Genomic DNA, 19,587 nt, shown 5'->3' on the forward strand with positions numbered 1-19,587 from the left:
GACCCCCCCGCCACTGAAAAAAGTTGGAGTGGACACACCCCTGCTCTCTCACCCCTGTGGCGGGCTAAGTCCGGGGCGTGTTCTGCCAGAGCTCCTCAGTGCGAATGAGCCCTAGCTGCCCAGTGATAACCGGCTTGAGAAACCACCCAGGACTGCCCACTTACCTGTCTTACTTCCGCGCTCCCCACAGCGTTTTCCTTCGTCTCCCAAATAAACTACTCACATTCAAATCTTTCTCTCCGGGTCTGCTTCTAGAGGAACCAAACAGACATCATCTTCAATGCCCTTCTCAAGATCACCTCCTTTTTGCAGTTTCCCCTGACCCTCCCTTGTTTCCACTTTTGAGGCAAAACTGTTGGCCACTCTTTGCTTTTAAAATGTTTATTTTGGGGGGGGGGGCGCCTGGGTGGCTCAGTCGGTTGAGCGTCTGACTTCGGCTCAGGTCATGATCTCGCGGTCTGTGAGTTCGAGCCCCGTGTGGGGCTCTGTGCTGACAGCTCAGAGCCTGGAACCTGCTTCGGATTCTGTGTCTCCCTCTTTCTCTGCCCCTCCCCTGCTCATGCTCTATCTCTCTCTCTGTCTCTCTGTCAAAAATAAATAAACATTTTTTAATGTTTATTTATTTTTGACAGAGAGAGAAAGAGTGTGCACAAATGGGAGGGGCGGGGTGGGGTGGGGAGACACAGAATCTGTAGCAGGCTCCCATCTGTCAGCACAGGAACTGTGAGATCATGACCTGAGCGGAAGTCAGATGCTCAACCACTCAACGGCTTGAGCCACCCAGGCACTCCTGGCTACTCTTTTCTCTTCCAAGGGCCTTTATACCTACCTCAGCAGCACTCCTCAAGTCTCACTGGGGTTTGTCTGTACCATCTGTCTGCATGTCCTGGGGCCCCTATTAACCTGAGGATTCTGTGGGGACAAAGTCTTTTTTTTTTTTTTTTTTTTTTTTAGTTTATTTATTTATTTTTGAGAGAGAGTGCAGGAAGGGGCAGAGAGAGAGAATCCCAAGCCGGCTCTGCGCCTTAGTTTTAATGTTTACCATAAAACATTACCATACCAGTTTTATGGTATGGGTATAATATTTCAAAATTTAAAAAAATTTCAAAAAAAAAAGAATCATGGTGTCTAGCTCAGGGTAGGCTCTTTGAAAATAGAATGGTGGTTATCAAGAAGTTTCCCAAATGGCCCCAGCAGTGCGCCAGTCACACAGTAGGTACTCAGTAAATACTGGTGGTATGAATGGATAACGGTCCACAAGCAGGTTTGCAGCACTGTCTGGGAGAGGTATGGGGGATGGGAGGGTGGTGGGCAGAGAAATTTCAAGCCCAGTATTGCATCCCTCAGGAAAGGAGGCTGGGATTATTCTCTGGGGAGGTAGGGCTAAGGGTCAATCCAGGAGTGGGGCCCTCAGACCCCAGTGTGCCCCACTGCCATGGGAGTCCCAGCGCCTCTGCCCCTTGGTGTCAGTCCCGGGTGGCAGAAGGAGTCCAGCCGAACTGACGTACGGGTAAACGAAAACACTTAACCTAGGCCAAGGAATGTGTTCTTATACTCATCTTTGACTTTGGCTGTATCTGATGTTCTGGGAATCGACTTCAAACAATCTCTGGACTTGCCAGTTAAGGCCCGGCTTGCCAACGGCATGCCCCCAGAGGGCGTGACTTTTCTGCGTCCAGCCTTCTTGGCCTCCCCCAGCCCCCCCCCCCCCCCGCACGGTATCCGGTGGTGGGCGTAGAAAAGTGGGCTCCATCTCTGCAAAGCTTTGACAGAGGCTGAGGAGGGCCTGCGGGGGATTTTCCGGAGTCTCAGTGCAGCAATCTATGCGGGCAGCCCTAGGGAGATGCCACAGCTCACAGTCCTGGCGACCCCTGGTCTGGAAGGGCCAGGCTGAGGCAGGGTGGGGCCCGTCCAGCCCTGAAGACATGAAGGGGTTGGTTCAGGAGGGGTGCCACCTGAGAGGTGCCTCAACTGTCCCCACTCTCCCAGGACAGGGATCAGAACCCTGCACACAGCAGGCGCCTACTCAGCGCTGGCTGGATAGGAGCCCAGGGAGCCCCGGCCACCCTCGCAGTCTGGTGGAGGAAGCTTCTAGACCCCAGGGGCTGGCTCAGCTACGTGGTCACGACGGGCCGGGGATGGGGAGGGCGCTGGCGTGTGGCTTAGGTGGCTGACTCGGTGTGGCCAGAGGAGGATGGGGGAGCGCCCAACCACCGACCCTGCCTGGTCCTAACGACCCTCCTTAGGAAACCCAGGAGGCCCCTCCGGGCACCGGGGTCGCCCCCACACACCTCCGCAAGAGATGTGATGCTGTTTATAGACTGACGCCCGGCCCCCGGTGGGGCGCACCCTCAGCAGAGAGCTCCCCCAGCCTTTTGCGGGAGGATGTCTCTTTTGCGCACGTCACTCCCACCCAGCCCGGCGTAGACCCTTCTCAAACAGACGCCCGGCGGTTCACAAAACCCTCTCCCTCTTCCAGTAGGAAACCCCTGAGGGGGGAGGGGGTGGGCGCGGAAGGAGACGCACACGGCCCCGACCGTCTCTGGCTCACCCCCCACCCCCCAGGCTGCCAGCATCTGGAGCCGCGTCCCCACGCCCGCCACGCGCGCACTCACGCACACACACAGACTCACGCTCGCACGGACACACTCACACCCGCGCGCAGACCCCGCCCGCGGCCCCGCCCCGGCCCCTGCGGGCGCCCCCTCCGGCGCGCGCGGACCCGGCACGCAGCCCGCCCCGGCCGGCGGGAGGCGGCGGCTTCGGGCAGATTTGATTTTCCCGCAGCCCGGGCGCCCCGGAGCCCCAGCCGGAGCCGAGGAGGTGGCGCGCGCAGCCGGGTCCCCGGCCCCGCTGCCGCCCGCGCCGAGACCCAGCGAGGGGCGGCGCAGCCCGGGCGCTCCCGGCGTCCGGCCACCCCCGCGCCCGAGCCGGCCCCCCACGCCCCTCTCCCTCTCCCTCACCCCTTCTGTTCCCCACCCGAAGCCGCACGCTCCTCTCCCCAAACCCCTCTCCACGACTCCGCGCGTGCCTCCCGGTGCCCTCTCCCCGCGCCCCTCCGCCTCTCTCCGCTGCACCCCAGCTCCCTGGGCACCTCGCCCCTCTCCGCTGCCCCCGCCCCGGCCTCCTCGTCGCGTCACCTGCACCCCCTCCTCTACCCGCGGCCCCCGCTCCCTCCGCCCCCCTTCCCTCTCTCACTTCCCACGCCCCCTCTTCGCGCTCCTCTCTCCTCCCTTTGCCGCCCAGCGCCGGCTCCGGAGTTGGGGGAGAGCCCAGGGTTTCAGTCGCTTTGGAGGAGGCGTGAATCGCGCAGAGATTGACTAATTTGGGGTGGGGGGCGCGGTAGGCGATGGAGCAGCCTGAGGACATGGCGTCGCTGAGCGAGTTCGACTCCTTGGCGGGCAGCATCCCGGCCACCAAGGTGGAGATCACCGTGTCCTGCAGGTGAGCCGCCCGCTGGCCGGGTCCCCCTGCCCCGCCCCTGGACCCGGAGCCCCGCGGCTCCTGCCGCGCGGACCCTCTACCCTCGCGCGCCCCCTTTCAGAGTGTCCTTGCCTCCAGGATGCCCCCCGTGCGTGTCCAGCAGGAGCCCCTGCCCAGCCACGGGTGATGACCGCGGAATGGGGGGAAGCCAGGCTTGGGGTCCTATCTCGGAAAGTTTGCACTCCAGGCTGTTGCTGAGAAGAGATGTGAAGACACAGGAACAGGGGTCCGGGCGCCCGAAGCAGGAGAGGGAGGTAATGAAAGGCTATCCCGGGGTCTTGGCACAGGTTATTGCCGATCAACTCTTGCCCAAATGATGAAGTGAGTGATTTTGCCCCATCCTCCCCAGGAATACCCAGCCTCCGCCTTCTCTGTTCTTCTTTTCTCTCTTCTCTCTGCTCCTTTGCCCAATATCCTCCTCTCCACCCCACCCACCACTACCCTAGACCCCAGGGTTTGAAGCTTTTCTTCATCTCCAACAACAGAACCGGCGGAAAAGGACCAGATTGATTCATTCAATCAATGGATAACTGAGCTATGGATAACTGATAACAACTTAAAGTGGCACCATTAAAATAAACAATAACTTAGGTACACAAAATCTTAAGCCAAAGGACTAGGACAGTGAGTGTGGAATTTTAGAGTCCAGCAGGGGAGGGGAGGTGTGTTTTTATGGGCTACCACCCCCAAATCCTCAGTCATGTCACACAGACTTTGGGGGTAACTTCTCCATCCGAGAGCTGGGTCTCTCCCAGTTTCTTCCAGGCAGTATGGGGTACCAGTGGAGAAGGGGGATTCTTCTCTAATGCAGTCATCATCCTGTGGCTGGCCTAGGGCCACTGCCTGGCTGGGCTGTGAGGGGTGCTGTGGCCCCGGGCATAGCCCACCTTGACATTCCCCTGGATTTGCTGTTCCTCCTACCCTAGATGATGCTACCCAATAGCATTTCCGCGGTCCTGGCTGTGCCCTTGTTCCAAATCACCCACTCCGTTTTCATCCAGGCCCCTCTCTGGTCAGACCCTTCACTCACCCTCGTGGCCTCTCAACTCTCGTTTCCACAGTTGTGGCCCTGGGGGCCCTGTAGCCAGACAGAGAGCTGGGCTGAGGTGCGGGAAGGGGAGGGACTGGGATTTGAGGGTGTGTAGGAGGGAGGGCCCGTGAGGTGGAGCATAGCCCCCCCTCCCATGCCAGGCCCTTCCTGGGTCTCCTGTGATAACACCCACATGTCTCCCCGTGGTCCCGCACATCGCTGTCAGAATTCTCTCCTGACTCCATTTGCATCTTGCCATCGCTCTGCTGGGAGATTCCTGATGGCCCATTAGCTCCAGTCTCACCTCCTCAGCCATCAATAGTTGCCACAGCCTGCCTTTCCTTCCCTGCGGAGCACACATCGCTGCGCCTGACGCTCCCTCCCAGCTTGTCAGGCTTGTGTCAGAGCTGTCTCCAGATCCTTGTCACCACCGGGCTCTGAGCAGCCTATTCCCCATCCTGAATTCACCCCTCTTTCATCTCTGCCAGTTCATGTCCCCCCATCCTGAAAAGCCTGTTCTCATGCCCCCCACTTGCAGCCCTCCTGCTCACCCATGAGACACCCAGTCCGAATCACAGAGTCTTCTGTGTCCCCTGGGTCCTGGGTACTCAGCCTGGCCCAAGGGGTCACTCATATACCGAGCACTCCACCTCTGAAGCCATCTCAGGTGTGTAGGCTCCACCCCTCCTCCCCCAAAGCAACTGTCTAAGCATTTGAGGACGGGGATCCCCACCCTGGCTCAGACCCATGAACCCTCTACTCCAGTGGAGAGGAGAGGAGGCAGAGGGCACGTGGCACTGTGGCTTTGGAGTCAGACACCTTGAAACCGACTCAGCTCCACCCTTTGGGGCATGCTTTTCGCCTCCATCACCCCCGTTGGTCAAGTACAAACAACGAAACCTGTATTGGAGAAATCGTATTTGCTGAGGTAGCGCCTCTGCTCAGAGGAGTGGTTGGCATGCATGTTGCACATACGTAACAAACGCGGTTGGAAGAATTACGGGAGTAGAGGATGGGGAGGCACCCAGCACCTACTTTGCACTTGCTTGGCACATAGTCGGTGCTCAATAAGTAGGTACAATGATTACTGTGAGGCAGCAGCACTTGGCCCCTCCTGTTTGCTCTCGGAAAGCGGAGGGGTCCAAAGGACTCAAGGTTTTTGCCTAAGAAATACCCGGGGATCCCCCTGAGTTCCTGGGGGATGTGATTTGGGATCGGCCCTGGCATCTCAAGGGATGTGATCCATCAGCCCGACTCAGGCCCTGCTCCTGGTCTGAAAGCTACCCAGAGGGTGGGGCCTGGTGTCGGTAGGAAGGTTGAGGAGGCAGGAGTCACCTGGAACAGAGGGGAGGCCAAAAACCAGTCTGGGTGGGCTTGGAATTGTAAATCCATCTTTACCTCCAGCAGGTCCAAATATCTAGCTTCTAGAAGAAGGAGAGAGAGAAGGGAAAGAGGGAGGTGGGAGAAGAGGAGCAGAGGGAGGAGGGAGAGCTGCACAGAATGGCTTTCTCCAGCATATTCAAGACTCCATGGTCATAAGTCTTCCTCCCCAGTATCCCGTGGTCGGCACTGACTGGGTCCCAGGAGAGGAGGTTAAGGGATGTCCTGTGCTGAGCATCTAGGTGACCCCTTCTGGTGGGCAGGGACAGGAAGGCAGGCAGAGGGGTTGGTGGGGTGAGAACTTCGGGGGGCTTTGAGAATGGGCAGCTCAGGTTGAGGGGCCTGGTATTTCGGGGAACTGGAAACTAACATCCCTGGGATCCAGTTCCCTTCCAGTTCCGCCCTGCTCCTTAGGAAGGTCCCAGCCAACCCTGCAGCCCCAGGAGCTCTCTGCTCTTGCCTGGGAAAGACCTGATGCCCTGCCACGCCTCTCCTAGGGCACTGCTAGCTGAGCAGAGCTGCCTGGTCCAGGGGCATGTCTGACCCCCTGCACAGGACCACCGTGGAGGCCTAGCCAAGCCTCCACTGAAGGCACATGACACTGTGGGATGGACGTATTTGGGTCTCTCTGCTTTGGGTAGTGTATCCCTTGGGCTGATCTATGGTCTACGTGCAAACAATTGTTTTCACTGACTTTAGTAAACTCAGGTTCAAATATTATAAAGCTTCTGGTCATTTGGCTCAATGGTTAGGAACATCAACTGTGGGATCTGTCTGCCTGGGTTCAAATCCCAGCTCTATCCTTGTGACGTTGCATGAACTACTTAACCTGTGCCTCTGTTTTCTCATCTGTAAAAGGTGTGCACTGATTCTTATCACAGTTATGAGGGTGAGGTGGATTAGTCCATGAATAGTAATTGATTTGCCTAGTATTTGACACATGAGTAAATAAACATTTGCCTTTCTAGTTGGATCCCAGGGTTTGTGTGGGTCCTGGAGATCTGATCCATGGAGAGATTTTTATTCACCCCTCCCTGCCTCAGCTTTACTGAGATAGATTTGACATACTGTGTACATTTAGAGATTCTGAAGGGTTGTTTTGGGGGTAAGTAGAGGAGATGGTTTGTGGGACCAGATACCGGAAGACGTTGTAGAAAACGTGAGCCGCAAGCTTCTCCTTCCTCTGATGGTCTGTTGCAGACCTTTCCTGACGATTAGCCTCCCTGCAGACCCATTCCAAACTCAGCTATCTCGTGTCCCATTCCCCACAATCCTCACTACTTTTGAGGTCTCTCTGTGCAGGGATCCGGACCAGTGTGTTAGAAAGAGCGATTTGCATTTTTTATGTAACAGGAAACCTTTGCACTTCCACAGGGTCCTGCGGGAAGAAGGAATGCACAGTTTCACACGGTGGGGCTCTTGGAGCCCATAGGGAAGACAAGGAGGGGAGAGTCCAGAAGGCAGACAGTTTGCTTGGCCAGGCTGGAATCTCTCAAGCAGCGGCCGGGCCCCTGCCAGCGGGTGGGGTTGGAGGGCAGTTGCTGTCTGCCCCGAAGATGTTTTCTGCTGTCTGTTCAAGTTGGCGTTTTGCTGCCGAGCCCTGAGAGGCAGCCTAGCTCAGGAGCTGTGCCCCGACCTCTCTCGGAAGGGGTGTGAATGGGCTCTGAATGCTTTCTTCTGACAGGCGCTGGGAAGGCAGCTCTGGGGAAGGAGGAGCCTGGGGGCAACGTGGCAGCTGTCAAGGCCAGTGTTAGGAAAAAGATTACTCCCAGGCGCTTGGTAGTGGAGCCAGGGGAATGAGTGGAAATTACTGAGTGCTTACTACGTGCTAGGCACTTCACGTCTGTATTAGGCTGAACCGTATGCAGTGGCCTGTATTCTGCTGTTTTCGATCGACTCAAGCAGCCATTTGGTTCAAACTAAGATCATGATGTTAATTTTCGGTGGCTGCATGATGAATTACCGCGCGCCCAGCGGCTTACGACAACAGCCGTTTATTTTCTGGCAGTTTCTGTAGGTCAGAAGCTTAGGCATATAGTGCACCTGGCCCCTCTGCCCAGGGTCTCGCCACGCTGAAATCAAGGTGTCTGCAGGGGCTATGATCTCATCTGAGGCTCAGGGCCTAAGCCAAGCTCATTTAGATGGTTGGCAGAATCCAGTTCCTCGAAGCTGTGGGATTGAAGTCCTGTTTTCTTGCTGGCTCATGGATCAGGAGGGTTCTCAGCTCCTAGAGGCCGCCCTCAGATCCTAGCTGTGTGGACCTGTCACAACATGGCGGGTCCCTTCTTGGGAGTCAGCAGGAAGGTCTTTTCCCCAGTCGGCCATGACAGAGTCTTAAGGAAAGTAGCAGTGATCGCCGGCATGAGTATCGTCATATTTCCAGGTCCCACCCATACTCAAGGGGAGGGGATTATGCAGGCTTGTTCACCAGGGGGCAGGACTCTTGGGGACCATCTTCGATTTCTGCCATCCGCAATTACTATATCTTTTTAACCTTGCAACAATCCTATAAGGTATGCAGAAGTAGTTTCCCTTTTTGCTGATTAGGAAATCAGAGCTCAGAGAGGTTAAGGGACCTGCCCAAAAGGTTTCAGTTAGCACATTTTGGAGAATGGGATCCAAATCCAGTTTCCTCAGACTTCAGAACCTTGAGGGCTTCTTGAGGTTGGGGATTGGGGTCTCCATGAGGGTCATCGTAGGGGCCTGGGTGCCAACCATAGTAGATGTCACCAAGGAGTACGTGCTCTCTCTCCAGGGATGGGAGAGGCCTTCCTTACTCTAGAATGCCTCTGGCTCTGGGAGGCAAACCCAGAATGGGAGGAATCTCCAGGGAGCAGAGACCAGAGAGAGTCATGGGATGGCAGTGAGCTTTCCATGGCATCCAGACCATATGGTGGTAGCTCCCATTCCTCCTCTCCCAGCCCACAGTTCTTGCTTGGACCCAAGGCCATTGCTGGAGATGACTTACCATTGGGAAGAGAGGGTGGGAGGAGGTAAGGGGAATAAGTCTGGAAAGCTTTGGAGCACAGAGGAGTCAGGTTCAGCTAGGAATGTTTCAGCTATGGATAACAGAAAATCTGGTAGTGGCTCAAACCCCAAATATATATATTTTTTGTCAGATCACAGTGAGTCTGGAGGTAGGTTATCGCAGTGCAGGTTTGTCACCTCACTTCGCTACCAAGAACCCAGCTATCTTTCTACTCTGCTGCCATCCAAATGGTGGACCTCCTTGTTACAAAATGGCTGCACCTGTTCCAGGCATCACAACCACATCCAAAGATAGGAAGCAAAGCATGGGGCCAAAGGCCTCTGTTTCACAAGTTCTTTTATCTGAAAAACACAATCCTTCCCCAAATCTCACCAGACTTCCCCTTCTATTTCAGTGGCTAAAGCTATGTCTCATGTCCTCCTCTAGAGGACTAGCATATTAGTTAGCATGGGCTGCCATAACCAAACACTATAGACTGGGTGGTTTAAACAACAGAAATTTATTTCCCACCATTGAGGATGTTAGTCTGAGATCAGCATAGTTGGGTTCTGGGGAGGACTCTCTTCCTGACTTCAGATGGCCACCTTCTCACTGTGTTCTCACATGGCAGAGAAAGAGAGAGCAAGCTCTCTGGTGTCTTTTCTCATAAGGACACTAATCCCATCACGAGGGCCCCACCCCCATAACCCTAATTACCATCCGAAGGCCAATCTCCAAATACCATCACATTGAGGATTAGTGTTTCAATATATACATTTTAGGAGGTACACAATTCAGTTGATAGCAACAAGGGATAAGAATCTACCTTCTAGGATTCCGGGTATTTCTATCAGATACCTCAACCATTGTGGATTCTGTCAGCAGGAAGAGAGTGAGGAATGCTTGCTGGGTGGACAGCCATGACCTCTGCCACAGGAGGCTTTCCAAGTGATCCATATGTTACCTGAGCTCCCTGGGGGTACTTGGAGTTTGGTATCTCTGAGGACTAGCTCCTTAGATTTTCCTGCAGTCAGTGGACAGCCTGTGTTAGGTGACTGGGGACTGATTCTCCAAGCACAGCTTGGCCAGACCCCTGGCTATCTCTGTTCTTGACAGTTTCCTGGGCAAGAAAAAAAAAAAAAAAAAAAAACCCTGAAAACTTAGTGTGATAAGTTGGCAAACCTTCCTGGGCAAAACATTGCAAGATGGCTCTGTCCTCTAATACTGCTCACTTCTGGTGGCCCAGCATAGTGCCTGCAGGTCCCAATAGGAGAGCTTTATGCCTTTGGATCTTGAAGAATCCTGGGCAGGACACTGAAAGTCAATGCGGTTCCTGGCTTACCCTCTCCACAATCTCAGCCGGCTCAGTTAAGATCTCTAGCCTCAGTCTTTCCATCTGTTAAATGGGGAGAAATATTGGTCCTGTCCACGTTCTATAAGATTGTTATAAAGACAAACGAGATTATATTTGTGAAGTTCCGTATAAACTGGGATGTACTAAATAAAATTAATAATGGTAATAGGTACCAATAACTGAACACTACTGATACATTCATTTGTTCAACAATTGGTACTGATCCTCATTTGCTATTGAGTCTGAATAGTTTTTATTTATTTTATTTTGAGAGAGAGAGGCCAGGGGGAGGGGCAGGGAGAGGGGGGAGGGAAAGAATCCCAAGCAAGCTCCGTGCTGTCAGCACAGAGCCCGATGCAGGGCTCATTTCCACAAACCGTGAGATCACGACCTGACCCAAAACCAGGAGTCAGACACTTAACCGACTGAGCCACCCAGGTACCTCGAGTCTTCAGAGTTTGAAGTGCTGAGGATATAGTGGTGAACAAGATAGACAAACTCTCTCGTTGAACTCACAGTGATCTGTGTGTGAGGGGGTGGGGAGGGGGATTATAACAAATATATACATTTTTTTATTAAGCCAGTAATGTCTGATAGAGATAGGTGTTCTGCAAATAAGTCTGTGGTTGTTGGGGACACTACAGACAGGATGAGCGGGTAACATCGAGCTGAGAGCCAAAGGATGAGAAAGCCAACTGGGGAAGGAACCGTAGGGAAGGTGATTCAGAGGGGGAGAACAGCAAGTGCAAAGGCCCGATGGCAGAAGAGACCTTGGTATGCTCTCAAAACTGCAGAGAGGCCAGTGTAGCTGGAGCGGTGTGGGAGATGGGGAGGGAAGAAAGCCGAGCTTAGAGGGGAAATGGGGGATGTGGGTCATGGCCTTGTGACCAGCACGAAGGGGTTGGGTATTTTAACAGCACCTGGGGGGGGGGGGGTCGGGTGGTTAACCGGGAGTAATGTGATCTGATACATTTTCTAAAAAAACTTTTCTCTGGTTGCTGTGACGACGGGGGCAGGGACTGAAGCACACTGCTAGGCAGGAAGCTACTGCCACATCCGAGTGAGCGAGCGAGAGACAATGCTGATGGTGGTGTGGGGTTTGGAGTGTGTTTTTGAAGTAGAAACGGTTAAGACTTGATGAATAGGACTGGTGGGGGCATACGGGAGCGAGGAGTCAACGTGCTTCCTGCCTTCCTATTTTAAGCTATTGGTTTCACAACTGCAGAAGGCAGGTATGTGACCCCATATGCAGATGAGGAAACTGAGGGTCAGTAGCTTGTCCAGAGTCACAGAATTACCACGTGGCCGTGTGGAGATTCCAGTGTGGATGCCTCTGAGGCCAGAACTCAGGCTCTCTTCCTTTGGCCACACAGCATGGGAGGGACAATTATTGCAGTAATTAATAATAGTCATAATAATAATGCAAATAGCCCCAGGAAGGAGAGCTCTTTAAGCCGTGTGCAAATTGCTTTTTAGACCTTTGTGAGGTGGCTTGGCAGGGAAACAGTGCACGTGGGTGAGGAGCGGGATCTTAAAGGGGGAGATGGGCAAGTGCCAAGGGCTGGGTGCCAATATCCCTTTCTTCCCCAGCTCCCTCCTCTTCTTTTCTTGGATTCCTTCTGCGTGTGTGGACGGAGAGCAGGGCAGGAGGAGACAGAAAGCCCTCCAGTTCTCTCCAGCCATTCCTTTGGAAGCAGCCCTGCTGAGAGCCAAGCAGGACACAGGGGAGAGTGAGAAGGGGAGGGGGCACTGCTGGCCAGGATGGGGTTTGGGGTGGCCCTGGGTTTGGAAATGCAGACACTCCCCGTGGCACCTGTAGCTGGGTTTGGGCGTCAGACTTCAAGCTCAGCGTGTTCCCTGGCAAGTTGGGTGACACTGGGCACCTCTGTCAGCCCCAGCACCCTGGCCTCTAGAAGGAGGCCACGTCCACTTCCTGGCATTTGATACGTAGGGCGAATCGGGTGTCACAGGTTAAGCACTCGGAGCAGACTGTCTCTGTGATTAATGTCTGCCAGCTCCCACCCTCTTCGCCTGCCTGGGGTGTGGGCCAGATGTTTGGGGTCGAATGGCTCTGCAGAGAAATAGGGTGTTGCTGGCAGGCTCTTCGGGGCCAGGGATCTCTGGATCTTCTCGAGATTCCTGTTTCTCCCCGATGGTGGCTCACGTGTCCCCAGTCTGCTCTCCGTAAGGAAGGCCGTGCAGCCGTATTGGGCAGTGGTGAGCATGCGGGGGCTCAAAGTCCTGCTGCAGCCCGTTTAGGGGGGGCAGAGCATGAGGCGTCCCTAGAGATCCTACTTCATTCTCCAGAGGCCTTTAGCGAGCACCCATTGAATTCCAGGCACCGAATTGCAGCTTACTACAACGTTAGACACTCTTCTAACTGTTTTGCATCTATGAGCTCTGTTAATTCTCAGAAAATCCCAAGGAGAGAGGAACTCTTATTATCCCTACTTTACAGATGGGGATACTGAGGCACAGGGAGGTTAAGTGAGGTCATCCACCTAATAAAGGGCAGAACTGAGTTTTGGACTGAGCGGTGAAGCTCCACATCTGCTCTCTGTGCTCCCCACCTCTTGCCAGATGTTGGAAGGATGCTTAGGGAGAGTTGCTGGGGAAAAGATGAACCAGGTTTTTGTAACTCTTTTAGCCTGAGGAACCTCTTTGGGAATCTGATGACAGCTCTCCAAAAAGAATGCATCCAAATGTACCAATATGCCACGTTTTCCTTCCAGTTTCAGGGGGTCCGTGGGGACCCCTGGTCCAGGAAAAGCTGAGGGTGAGTGCTCTTAATGTGTTTCCCACTACGCCGTAGCTGGAGTCATTGCTCAGAGCATCTATACAGCATTTTTGGGCTTCGCTTAGAGACAACCAGGGATGTGTGATGGTCAGTTTACCCAGCAACTCAGCTCAAGAGCAAATGTGTCTCCCCCTCAGACTGGGGCTCCCTGAGACAGGGCTGTGTCTCCCCTCAGACTTGGACTCCCTAAGGCAAGGCTATGTCTCCTCATCAGACTGGGGTTCCTGAGAACAAGGCTGTGTCTCCCTCCCCTCAGACTGGGACCTCCTGAGGGCAGGTTGTATTTCCCCTCCTTAGCCTGGGGCGCTTTGAGGGCAGGACTATGTCTCCCCCCTCAGACTGGGGCTCCCCAAAGGCAGGGCTGTGTCTCCCGTGCCTCAGATTGGAGCTCCCCGAAGGCAGGACTATGTCTCCCCCCTCAAACTGGGGCTCCCTGAAGGCAGGGCTGTGTCTCCCCCCTCAGACTGGGTATCCCTGAGGACAGGGCTGTATCTCCTCCTCTCTCTGACTGTAGAGTCCCACTGTTTTAAGTCTCACAGATGGGAGGGTGGTACCCTCAGGCTCCCGTCTTTGGCACCAGGTAAGAGGTCCTATTTCCGCCCTTTCAGTGCTCTCTCCCTTTGCTGGGGCTTTGGAGACTTCTGACCTCACCACTCAGTGCATAGTTGTTTTTTTCTGGCTGCCACTGAATCGAAAACGATTCCTTGGGGGAGAGGAGGGAGGAAAGGGGCCCTGGGCTCCTTCCCCAGCCTTGATTTCAGGAACAAAAGAAGCTAAGCTCCAGGCTGCTGTGCGGGCAGCTGAAGGGTTTTATGCTGTTTTGGGGAAAAAACACCTTTTGCCTGTTGGAAAGAATTTCTCTTTGAGCTCTCCCAAGACAGAAGGTGGAGAAAAAGCACTTATGGTCTGGTGTGGCCGAGCCCTGTGGTCGGGGCCCTGCTTCAGGCCAGACCTGGTCTCCTTCCACCCTGCTTCTCACTGCTTCTCACCGGCTGTGTCTGTGGGCAAGTCAGTCACTGTCCCTCAGCCTGCGAGTCCTCGATGCCTCAGGGTGAGGGTCACGTGACAGCTTTCAAGTGCTGTGTCTGTGTACATGGTTGCGGTGGGGGAAGCTGAGGCCCTAAAGACCCCGGTGTCCCAACATGCAGTGTTTGGAGTGCTGCCATCAGAAACATGGTGTGTGGGTGTGGGTGTGTGTGGTGGGGAAGATAGTTGAAACATGACTTCCAGGAGCCCATCCAGACCAGCAGAAACCGGGCTCTGGGCCTAGGGCCCAAGAATCTGCCTTTTTACAAGAGGGGGCAAGGGTGAGTCCCAGGAAGTGAGAGGCTCATGGCTCGTGTGGGGAAGCCACCATTTCAAGGCCATGAGAGTCAGCTCAGCGGGCCCTGAGGCTTCTGTTAGGACAGGCCCTTGGGGTCAGGCACAGATAGGGGCAATTGTGGATGACGTAAGGGATCAGAGAGGGGTGTAGGGTGCAGGGACTTAGGCAAAGGGGCAGAGGGGCCTTAAGCTGAGTGGGAGGGAAGGTGGGGAGGCCAAGGAGGGGCCTGAGGCTGGGGTGAGTGGGGTTCCTGTTAGCCAGTAGGAGATTCAACACATACAATGGGGTGCTGGGAGTATATGTGTTGCTTCCTTGGTCAGGTGAGGGCGGAGGTGGCTCGTGTCACCCATCCTGGGTCTCTCTTTTTCACCAAATGAACCTGAACACCCGCCAGGAGAGTGGCCACTCTGTTCAGCCCTGAGCCAATGATGACTGACCTTCTGAGCAGCCTCACTAGGCCCAGGTGCTCCAGAGCAGTCCTGAGGGAGGAACCAGTTTAGCCCTACTTTATAAGTGGGGACACTGAGACACAAGGAAGGCAAGAAACTTGTCCAGAGCTGGAATGTGAACCCCGCTTGTCTGCCTGCCGCCCACGCACTTAACCACTAGGCCGTACAGCTAAAAGAGAGTCTATGGGCTGATCCTGACTGAGCAGATGCCATGCGGGTGGGAGACAAGAGCCTTACCCATGTGGCCATTCCTCTTGGTCTTCCTTCATCCAAATTTGCCAGCACCCTGCTCTGAGTCACATGCTGGGCTGGCCTGCAGCAGAGGTGGGGTCCCTAGCATGGAGGAGCACCCAGCCAGTGTGGGAGATAGATGTGTCCCTCATTTTGCAGCCCAGGGTGTGCTGAGTATGGACATGGGGCCCTACAAGTCAGGGGCTGCACACTACAGGCCCAAGAGAGCTCTGGGGAGGGGAGAGGAGATGGTTGTTGGTCAGTGCCTGTTCAGGGAAGGCAAAATCAAGGACGGATAGGAATTGGACAAGGGTTTCGTCATCCTCGGGTGTCCGGGTCAGGCTAACCCAAGCCCCAGGGCTCCGTGAGAGTCCAGAGGTTACAGGGCAGGGAGCCACTGAAGCTACATCACTGGTTCTATTTCTCAGTCTAGGTGGGAACATGGGCAGAGCCACCTCTGTCTCTGTCTCTGTGTCCTTCCTTTTCTGTCTCTATTTCTCTGTATCTTTTTGTCTCTCTGTCTCTCCATCTCTGTCTGTCTGTCACACACGCATGCACACACACACACACACACACACACACACACACACACACTGAAATCCAGCATCTCACTAGCCTAGATGTGACAAAACCTGAGTTCCAGACCCAAGCTTGGAGGAGACCCAGACCTTAGAGAAATGAGATGTCCTTTCTCAGAGTCTCATATTCCTGATTTATAAAGGAATTGGAAAAGGTGACCTCAGGTCCCTTCTAGCTTGAACATTCTAAGGTTTTGTGCAATTATAGAATTTCATTATGGAATTCAAAGATAAATTCCAGCACTCTCTTTAATAATGTCCTGCCCCCCCCCCTCCAACCCTCTTTATTACTCCTCACCACGCCTCATGTTCTGCCCACTGTAGAGTCTCATCTTTGGTGTGAAGGCATTTTGCCCTTTGCTGAAATCAAGATAGACCCTTCTGCACACTGCAGGAGGAGGTGGTCAGCCCACGTTGGTGTGGATGCATGTACTTAAAAGTGATGTCTTACCTGTACTCCCCCTGCCTCCTTCAGGGCTGCCTTTCATCATTTCATCTGGTGCTCACTGCGGTGGGCTGGGAGGTTTATCAGATGATGTCCAAAGTGACAGCTGTCCCCAAGCAGATCTGGTGCAGGAGTGGTGGAGACCAGCAGAGGGGGTGTGGGTGTGGGTGGCGGCCTTTAGGGAAGAGGCCCCTGAATGAAGGCTGGAACAGAGGGTGGGGATCTGGGGATCCCTCTCTCAAGGGCATCTCTGGGAGTCTTGGGGATTCATGAGCGTGATCTGGGGCCTCCCCAGCAGCAGGGCACCTGGTTGCCACTGCATCTGTCCATTCATCAGCTGGTCTTTGGCTCCCACCTCCCACCTCCCACCTTTGGCATTGACTGTGGGGTCAAATTGCCCAGATAGACTGTCACTCCTGATGGCTTTGGCGACAGTGACCCAGGGTAAGGCCTTCTTCTAGATCTTTCTGGCTCTACCACTGCCTATTCCCTGCAGCTCCTTGGGTTTCATTCTCCCCTCCTAGGAGAAGACGGAACAGATGACCCAGAGGGCTCCATATTCTGACAGTTGGAGTTGGGGGTCAGGAAGCCACACGGACCAGTGTCTATTGTTTCTCCTTTCTGAGAAAGGAGTTCATGGAAGGAGTGGAGGGACAGGGTGAGAAGACCCCTGGGGGCATCTGGAAGGGAGGTGGGACAAGGCTAAGATGGCTGGCAAGGCCAGAGTTTACTTTATTTATTTTATAATGTTTTATTTATCGTCGAGACGGCGCAAGTTGGGGAGGGGTGGCGAGAGGGGGACAGAAGATCTGAGGCAGGCTCTGTGCTGACAGCAACGAGGCCGATGTGGGGCTTGAACTCAGGAATCACGAGATCATGACCTGAGCTGAAGTCGGACGTTCAACCGACTGAGCCACCCAGGCGCCCCGGGCAGGCTTACTTTAGGGTAGTGTAGGAAGGAACAGTAGCTTGCAGAGGCAGGAGGGCTCAGAGAAGTCTTCCAGGGGTGGGGGTGGGAGCCCTTACACGAGTCAACAAGGTCTTTGATGAGGGGGTCGCCCACTGGGCTTCTGGGACTCGGTCCCACTGGAGACTTGGGAGCACGCCTGGGATCTGCCTGGCATTGGGGGGTGAGGAGAGCAATGAAGAACTGGATATTTACCCCCAAGTCCTGCCCATCATTGGTTGAGGGCTGACCTGGGGAGCATACACTTCCTGGTAATTTGCAGCTGGCTTGCCAGAGAAGGCCCTTGGGAGAGAAGCAGATGCCGGAGGAAACCGTGGGTGTGTACAGGAGCTAGAAGGGCTGAGGAGATAGATAGGGTAAGGCATCTGCAATCTTCAGGACTGGTTCTATTGTCTCCATTGTACAGGTGAGGAAACAGAGGCTCAGAGAAGCCGAGTCACGTCCCAGCCAGAAACTGAGTTTCCAGTGGGCTGTGTTGCTTCCTGACAGCAGCAGGTCACTATGGAATGAGGGACACAGATGTTCAGGACATACCCTTGCCTGATCTTTCTATGCCTCCGCTTCCGCATCTGTCCGATGGGATGATGCCTACCCGGTACTGACCTCGCAGGGCAGCGTGTGAATTGGGAGCAAATTTACAGGACACTTAGCATCCATCACTGGGGTTCAAGAGCGTGTGATAGCACGGAAGCGGGGCAGGAGGGGCTCGCCACCCATTCAAGACCTCTCGGTCCCCAGATGTGTCCATCGTCCTGCTGTAGTGCCTTCAAGTCTGATTATCAGGGCCATGTGTTAGCTTCCGGGGACCCTGTTCAAATGAGTCTGTATCCCATGGCTCCAAGTATCATTAATCTATCGGCATAGATGGGAGGGTTGAATAAACTGGCTGTAACTAGAGCCCTCAGAGAATGGGACACAAGGTGGCTAAGTTTTGTTTGCTGGATTTTACTTTATTTATTTATTTGAGGTAGGTGACAGGAGAATTCCTGGAACAGGCTAAGACATTGGGCAGAGTGAGGTTTGGCTCAAGAGTGAGGTCCTGCGGGATCCAGGGTACCCAGAGCGTGTGTGGCTGGTTGGGGTGGGAGGTGGGGAGCCCCGCTCCTTAGGAGGCTGAGCTGAGGGACCTCCAGGGCCCACCCGCCCTATGCCGGTTTTAATGAGCACCTAATGATCTTGTCCTGAAGGAGCCGTCTTCTCTTCCGGTTTTGCCTGCAGCGGGCCTGAGGCAGCCTCTGCGTCTCACATCGGCCTGAATCCCCTGAGAGCCTCCTCTCTGGCTGTGCTAACTTTTCTTCTCTCCCCACTCTTTCAGGAACCTTTTGGACAAAGACATGTTTTCCAAGTCCGACCCACGTAAGTCCTGCTCTGACAATAATAACAGTAACAACAACAGCAACGACATTCCGACCGATTGCGGCAGCCGACCCTGGAGCCCTTCCTGCGTGCTATGTGCCAGGCACCACTCCGGGTGCATCCAGGCTGTTTAGTGTTTTACTGATACTGTCTGGAGGAGAACTGGAGAGTCTGACCCTTCCCAGCCTGCAGGAACTGGTGAAGATTCAACACAACCAAGGGGGTTGGCAGGGATCGGGGTGTCTGAGGCCAGGAGTTCTTGGTCCCAGGGAAACCGGTACATTTTAGAGCCCCAACTGGCTGTGGTCTGGGGCGGGGAGGGGCGGGGAGGAGCGCTGATTTTGCAGTCCAGGGAGCTAGCCCTGAGCAATGCCAGTCAACTGTATGATCTCAGACAGGTCATTGGCCGCCTCTGAGCCGCAGTGTGCCCATCAGTGAGGTGGAGCTGGTGATGGTACAGGGCCTCATGAGACTGCCTTGGGGTCTGAAAGGATGTAGATGTCCTCTCCCGTCTCTGCGACTCAGTCCTCCATGTGCCCTCCATCACGTTCTGGCCTAACCTCCTCCAAAAGGGTGCCTCTCCCAGACACGCTTATGTTCTAGGCCCCTTCTCCAAGCTGACCGCCCCCACCCCGGCTCCAGACGTAAACGGTGCGACCCAGGTCAGAGTCTCCTGAGATGCCTCCCCCTCCAGAGCTGTCCCCATCCGGGGCCCCCACCTTCCTCTTGGCCTGGGGTCTTAACCCTGTTTTTCTCCTTTCCCCACAGTATGTGTCATGTATACTCAAGGGATGGAGAACAAGCAGTGGCGGGAGGTAGGTGGCCCCTTGCCCACCCTGGAAACATGGCCTGGCCCTCATTATGTGTCTGTTTGTCTAACTCTGGAGACATCCCACCCGATGTGTTTGGGAGCGCAGCATCTGAGCCCCTGGGAAGGATAGCAAGGCTTGAAGAGCACGGAGTTTTGTCCCTGCTATGGCAAGAAGAAACATGGTGGAGGGAAAAGTTCCTGCCCTCTGTGTGCCAGTCTGAGGGAGAGACAGCCCTGCCCTCAAGGAGTCCCAGTCTGAGGGGGGAGACACAGCCCTGACTCAGCAAACCCCATTCTGAAGGAGGAGACACAGCCCTGCCCTCAGGGAGTCCAGTGTGAGGGGGGAGACACAGACCTGCCCCCAAGCAGCCCCAGTCTGAGGGGGAGACACAGCCCTGCCCCCAGGGAGCCCCA

At 54.7% G+C, this 19,587-nt stretch overlaps 1 protein-coding gene across 2 annotated transcripts in view; it reads left to right on the plus strand.

Moving 5' to 3' along the window:
* The first annotated feature begins 2,808 nt into the window (after positions 1-2,808).
* Positions 2,809-19,587, plus strand: part of CPNE5 (copine 5) — a 93,606-nt gene continuing 76,827 nt past the window's right edge. For both annotated transcript variants that reach the window (XM_049653367.1, XM_049653368.1), the window contains exons 1-3: positions 2,809-3,444; positions 18,322-18,362; positions 19,131-19,177. In XM_049653367.1, coding sequence (XP_049509324.1) covers positions 3,350-3,444; positions 18,322-18,362; positions 19,131-19,177 — 183 coding nt within the window. In that variant the 5' untranslated portion in view covers positions 2,809-3,349. The remainder of the gene's footprint in view (positions 3,445-18,321; positions 18,363-19,130; positions 19,178-19,587) is intronic.

Source organism: Panthera uncia, assembly GCF_023721935.1.
Source record: "Panthera uncia isolate 11264 chromosome B2 unlocalized genomic scaffold, Puncia_PCG_1.0 HiC_scaffold_24, whole genome shotgun sequence".
In the NCBI taxonomy this organism is placed as follows: Eukaryota; Metazoa; Chordata; class Mammalia; order Carnivora; family Felidae; genus Panthera; species Panthera uncia.